Source organism: Rattus norvegicus, chromosome 7 (genome assembly GCF_036323735.1).
Source record: "Rattus norvegicus strain BN/NHsdMcwi chromosome 7, GRCr8, whole genome shotgun sequence".
In the NCBI taxonomy this organism is placed as follows: Eukaryota; Metazoa; Chordata; class Mammalia; order Rodentia; family Muridae; genus Rattus; species Rattus norvegicus.
This window is the reverse complement of record NC_086025.1, coordinates 6,316,612-6,323,873: the sequence shown is the minus strand read 5'-3', so window position 1 is coordinate 6,323,873 and position 7,262 is coordinate 6,316,612. Positions and strand designations below refer to the sequence as shown.

At 32.4% G+C, this 7,262-nt stretch overlaps 1 protein-coding gene across 1 annotated transcript; it reads left to right on the top strand.

Annotated features, from left to right (window-relative positions):
* Window positions 1–6,051: 6,051 nt before the first annotated feature.
* Olr1024 (olfactory receptor 1024) lies at window positions 6,052–6,975 on the top strand. Its single transcript, NM_001000068.1, has one exon. The coding sequence runs from the start codon at window positions 6,052–6,054 to the stop codon at window positions 6,973–6,975; it is 924 nt and encodes a 307-aa protein (NP_001000068.1).
* Window positions 6,976–7,262: the final 287 nt, after the last annotated feature.

Sequence of the window (7,262 nt, the reverse complement as noted above, 5' to 3'; positions counted from 1 at the left end):
AAGATCAATAGAACAAATGATAGCTATGCTAGTGATGATATAGAGTAAGGGGAATACTCCATTGTTGGTGGGTGTGAAAGTGTAAACAGGTACTATGTAAGTCAGTGTAGAGACACCTCAGAGAGCTGGGAATAAATGTACCTCCAGACATACCTAAATGACACTCCATCATATACAAGGACACTTACTTAACCATGGTCATTATTGCTCTATTTATAATAGACAAAACCTGAAACCAAACTCTATGTTTACCAACAGAAGAAAATGATAAATAGTACTACCTTTATATAATGGAATATTACTCAGCTTATTTAAAGTAAAGGTCACCTGAAAGTCATCATTCGTGTGTGTGTGTGTGTGTGTGTATAATGTACATATAATTATATAATATAGTATCAGATACATCAATGAGTATAAAGTAATTTCTATGTTTTGGGCCATAGCCTCAGGACATTAGCAATTGCATCAGGTTGTATTGGGAAATAATCCCAAGCCACAACCAACTGCTTAGTCCCTAGCTGACCATTCCACTTCACTATCGGATGCACTATACCTAGGTAATGCAAGCAACTTGCCCTGACAAACCATAAAAACAGCTATAACCTTCTTATCTGTGAGTATGGGAGAAATATTTAGAGTGTAGTTGGAGATTATACTGACTTGGTAAAATGGCAATTGTAGATTATACCCCAAATATCACGATCTCATGAGCCAGAGGTAGGTAACTAGATTTCCAGTGCCAGGTATGATTGAATTTAATGGGCTTTCTGAGTCTGAGTTACCTCATTTTGTATAATATATATTCCAGTTTCATTAATTTCCATACAAATTTCATACTTTTCATTTTCTTTGTGCATGAATAAAATTTCACTTTGTGTACATTTCACATTGTCACTAGCTGTTTATCAGCTGGCTAACAATTAGGATGATTCTAGGTATTACAAATATAACAAGTGAATATTGATTTGCAAGTATCTCTGTGATAGCCTTTTAGCCAGGAGTGCTATCTATGGTTCATGTTATAGCTCAATGCTTAGCTCTTTGAGATATCACAACTCTAAGATACTATGGAGGGTTTTGTATTTAATTTAATATGATTTATTAATAATTCCAGCAGGTATGAACCTCACCAGTGCTCTCTGCATCCTTGCTATTTTTCTTTGTTATTTCTTTCCTTGATAATTGACACTCTACTGATGTAAGCTAGAATATCAAAATTCTCTCATTTTGAATTTCTCTGTTGGCAAAAGTCATTGATAACTGTTTGATATGTTAATAAATTTATATTTCTGCTTGTTTTAATTCTCTTTAAAATCATAAATCATTTTATGGGTTATTTAGTTTCTTAAGGACTATGTTTTTAGCTCTTTTGTACATGTTGGAAATTGGAGTTCAGTGGGACACATTACTGCCAAAGATTGTGTCTCATTTGGTGAACTCCCTTTTAATTCTGTTAGATTTTTTTTTACTGTACAGAAGCTTTTCTGTTTTATAATGTTATAACTATGAATTTGGGGGCTTATTGGCTAAGTAACTAGAGCCCTATTTAGAACATCCTTACCTACGCCTATGTCTTCTAATGTTCTCTATACATTCCCCTCTTGCTGTGACTCAATATTGTATCATTTATTCACAGAGGTTGCTTTATCCATTTTTATCCTTGGTCTATCAGAATATTTTATAAGAGTGCAAAATAAAGTCTTATATTAGAAAACTAATGTAGGTAAGGATCTAGGGGAAAAGGAACCCTGATACATTACTAGTATGAATGGTAATTAGTATATTCCTATGGAAATCAGAAGTCAATACAGAAGCATCCCAAACAACGATAAATAAAATAATCATGCTTACCAGATAAACCACTGTAAAGTGTATACTGAAGGAAATCAGGAAATATACAAGGAATGACAGAATATTTGAACACTATTCAGAGTATTGCATTATGAATAGGACTTATGTGACTTCCAACAAACAAATATATTGAGAAAATATAAATATATGTATATGTGCATATATGTGTGTATATAGATATATTTGCACATATATACACACATACCCAGAAAGGAGTAATTTATTGTAAAAATCAAATAAAATAAGAAGAAACTAATGTTATCTCAGAAAAACTAACTGGTGCTGATCATATCAATACATTAAAACATACTTTAAGGACATGTCAAATATTTTGTCAAATGTGGAACACAGGAAAAATTATATGAAAATAAAGAGAAGTGAGTCTACAAGCCAAGATTAAACAGGGTATTTAGAAGATGTAGCTTAAATTTAATTGGCCTACAGCAGGGTATCTTTACCCATTTAATATTGTCACTTTTTATATTCACAGTAAAAATATTTTAAAGGTGTGTTTGTGATAAATAATCAAACATTAATCTGTAACAGATTCTCTACAAGCATAGATTTCAAAATAAAATGTTTGTGTATATATTTTTTAGTACTGTAGAATGTAGTTTGTATCTTAGATGCAGAGGCAGAGATTCTCCATCACGTCAGAAGCAGTGTATTTTCATATTGTGCTGCCTGTAACAGTTAGTCAGGTTTCCAATACTTAAGACAAGTGAGTTGTGTGTAGTAAGTGATAGAAATAGTAATTTCATTTACCTTCCAACAAACAATAAATTAGTCAAAAATGTTATCTCTAAAACAACATGAAAGACAGGTACATATTTCAAGTTAGAATAAGGTAAGTAGAGATGATCTATCCACATTCATTATTTACCGGGATGCTGGCTGAAAGACGGAAGTGCACATTTACCAGAACACACATACACAACTGAGGAAGATTGTGACATATATAGAAATAATGGCAAGTGATTAGAAGTCAGATCCAAAGTTTTTTAACATTAGAGTATATTTTAATTCTTATGTGATATTCTTCATGGCTAATATAACTACATACAGTTTTATTTCTTGGCCTGTGAATAACATAATATCACAGTGTGATTTGAGTTTTTATCCTATGCAGCATACTGTGAAAAGGTATGGTCTATACAATTGTTGAAGCATAATAAATCAGTAGTTTCAAATGAGAATATTCTAAGGTATGATATAATTAGAGATTTCCATCAAGCTTGTCAATTGCACAGATTTTTATAAATAAAACCATTATATAATATATTGTTATAAAAGTATCAATATGTCTTGAAGAATATTTGAGCCACTATCAACATTGTTTTACAATGTTTTATGTTTATGTCAGAGTTTAGAGTTGAATAAATGCCAGGATGCTGAATATTTTACAAACCAAACTTGGTTTGGTATATTAGACTTCTTTATCTCAGGCTCAATAGAGTGCCCTGTCTCAGTCTTCAGATCCTTTAGAAATACTTTATCAGTGCAAATGCTCACAAAGCTTCTTCTATAAATTCCCATAAATGATAAAATTGAAGACATTTATCTCTGAATAACTTTTGATTCTTCATATTTTTATTTTTGTATTTGTACTGTTTTCTAAAGAATAACATATACTTCACAGTTGCAAATAACTTTATTTTATCATCACATAAGAATACATGATCTTACATATCCTCTACTTTAAATGGCTTAAATTCTTTTATTATTAAAAAATTGACATGGTAATTTTTTTTCCTAAAGAGAGCCTTTAAACTTTATGAAAAGAGGTTCCACAAAGTAAATTCTAATTAAAATGTGGATAAAGTCTTCAATAAGAGCTTTCAAAGATTATTTTTAGAAAATAATTTATAAGACAGAATATTTTAAAACTAAGTCTTCTGAAATCAGAATTTCCTAGTTAGATATCTTATGCACACCGTACGTTTTTGCTTTGATCTTATTTGGTAACATAATATGAATAATAAATAATCTGTAGACCAATATATAAATAATATTTTTGTAGAAAGAAGATTATTGCTGTGTGAATATTCTAACAGTAAAATGTATATTATCAACAATTTGCTTAGACTTTACTAAATGCTATCACATACTATGTGCTAAATGTTGCTAGATTCTTAGTGTTATTTTTCATTCTGATCATGCTCACTTGAAAAATCATCCATGAAATTGTATATACATTAGAAAATAAGCATTGCCCATATCATTAAGTTCATAAATGTTCTTTCCTAGTTTAATATTTTTCCTTGAATTCCTTCACACAAAAAGGAAAAATAAGCATTTTAGGCTTTCATGATCATTTATCTTTCTCTTCCCTTTGTGTTTCCTTTAATATGCTACAAAATATATTTCCCTATTTTATAATAATCTGCTATACATCTAGTAATAGTACATACTACCTGTGTTTAAATATTCATATTTTAAAATATGAATGAGAATGTGAAAAATGTTATGTTGCCCTCAATGGAAACATCAAAAAACTTTTCGTAATGAAAATATATTGGAGAGGAAGTAATACTGGGATGTCACCAAAGATCCACCACTTGGAACTCTTATAAGAAATACAATTGAATTGACCCATTTGTTACATGGAAATATTTGGAAGACATTAATGTTATTTACAAAAATTCACTACAAATCTGTAAGTTTCGGCTTTGTTAGAATGATTAAAATTGGCCCAATAAGCAAATTCTAGACACTGACATGGACAAAGATACATAATAAATTCCAAATACATGCTATCATTTGTGTGTCCATTCAATTCTACTTTGCAAAATAATTAGGAGGAAATTACAAGCTGTCTTAGTTCCTATGCATTTGACAAAAATTTGTGAACTTTCAAACTTTAAGTATATTATTATAATTATTCACTAGAAAATTCTGATAGTTATAGAATTACAAAGTATGATTTAATATTGCATCGAGATAGTGTAGAAATATAAAGTATTAGGGAGTTGGTTTGGGTGTTTGGTTGGTAGAGTTTTTGTTTGTTCTGGTTTGTTTTTTCATCCCAAATATGATTTCCCCTACCTCCTCCTCTCTTCTCAATCCCTCTCTGTCACCTCTCCTTTCCCCACTCCCATCCCCTCCTCCTCCATTTCTCTTCATAAAAGGGCAGGCTTCCCATGGATATCAGCCAGCAATGGCATATCAAGGTACAGAAGAGTAGCCCCCTCCTTTCCTATTAAGGCTGGACAAGGCAACCCAACAGGAGGGAAAGGTCCCAAAGGCAGGCAACAGAGACAACCCATTGCTGTAAGTTCCACAAAGAGACAAAGCTACATAACTGTAACATATGTGCAGATGGCCTATGCCCACCAATCCCATGCATGCCGACTTGTTGGTGGTCTTTCACTAAGAGCCTCTCTGAGCCAAGATTGACTCTGTAGGTTTAGAATATTCTTTCTAGAAAATGTATGAGCTTTGTATATTTACTTGAAATATTTGATTTCTATTGATAGTTGAAATATTAGTTATTACTTTTTCTATAAATATCTTTCCCCTCTCTCACTTGTCATGACTCTGAGGACATGACTGGGAAATCATACTAAAACAAAACATAAATACAAAACAAAACAAAAAAACCCAACAAAACAGACCTTATGTTAGAAAGTTGAATTGTTGATTCAGTTGGAAACTTGTATGTTTTTTCATGTTACCCAGTCATTATCTAAGCACATAACTCAAATCATCATCATACTAACCCTTCCAGAATCTCAATGTTGCCATTTATTAAAATTCTTTTTTGTTTTCATTCTTTATAAATTTTTATATGTGTGTATTCCTAAATTATGTTTTATGAATTCTGGGAATATACGGACTTATCTAATATAACCCTCAAATTTTAAATATCACTTGAATAGTCTAATGAAATAAAGTATAGGAAAAATTGGCAAAGGTTAACAGTAATGAAAATAAGAACTTATATTCCAAGTGACCAACATTCAATTTGTAAATATACAATTATACTCAAATCTTTACAAAAATGGAAATGATTATTCTTTAAACTTACTAGTGATATGCCAGAAAAGATCATGGGTAAACATAGGTAAAAGATACTTTTTAAAAATATATTGACATCGGTTGAACTAACTAAGAAATTTTCTATGATGAAAAGGAAACAAGTTTTAACATGTGTACCTTTTCTAAAGTTTGTTTTTGTAGACATGTCAGAATAAAAAAGGAATGAAGAACCAGTCAGTAGAGATTGTATTCATTTTGCTGGGACTGACAGATGACCCTCAGCTACAAATTCTGATCTTCCTGTTTATGTTTTTCAATTACATCTTGAGCCTGATGGGAAATTTGATGATTATCTTCCTCACCCTGCTGGATCTTCGCCTCAAGACTCCAATGTACTTCTTTCTGCGGAATTTCTCCTTCTTGGAAACGGCATTCACATCTTCTTGCATTCCACGTTTCTTGATGAGCATTCTTACTGGAGACAAAACAATTTCCTATGGAGCTTGTTTAACTCAGTTATTCTTCTTCTTTCTATTGCTAATTACAGAGTTCTACCTCCTGGCTGCCATGTCCTATGATCGCTATGTAGCCATCTGTAGACCACTGCATTACCCCTTAATCATGAACAGCAAAGTGTGCCACCTACTGGTCCTCAGCTCCTGGGTGACTGGGTTTTTATCCATCTTTCCCCCACTGATGTTGGGACTCAAACTGAATTTCTGTGCTTCCAAGCTGATAGATCACTTCCTTTGTGACACATCACCTGTTCTGCAGCTGTCTTGCACAGACACACGTTTCATAGAATGGATGGCATTTGTCATAGCTGTCATGACACTTGTCATCACCTTGATCTTAGTGATTCTCTCCTACACACTCATCATCAAAACTATCCTAAATTTCCCTTCAGCTCAACAGCGAAGAAAGGCCTTTTCCACCTGCTCTTCACATATGGTTGTTGTCTCTATTACTTATGGGAGTTGTATCTTCATGTACATGAAAACATCAGCCAAGGAGAGGGTGACCTTAAATAAAGGTGTAGCTGTGCTGAACACCTCTGTTGCCCCTTTGCTAAACCCTTTCATTTACACCCTAAGGAACCAGCAGGTAAAGGATGCTTTCAAGCAGGTGCTTCGCAGATTGTGTTAGTCTCAAAACAGTGAATTAAAATTTAGGCCTAAAAAGCATGCTGTTGGACCATGATTTTTAAAAAAAGATAATTAATATCAGTTATATCCATGATGCCCTATTGTATTCCTATCTTTTACTACTTAGATCGTAATGAGTATTCTAATTACTTTATGTTCATCTCCAGAATTGATCTCAATCACTAGGAGAAAAATGCTTCTTCAGTTCATAACATGTTCTTTTGTCCTTGCTCAGAAATCTCTCTTTTTGTGATAGATTTATTTACTACATGTATTGTACAAGTAAAT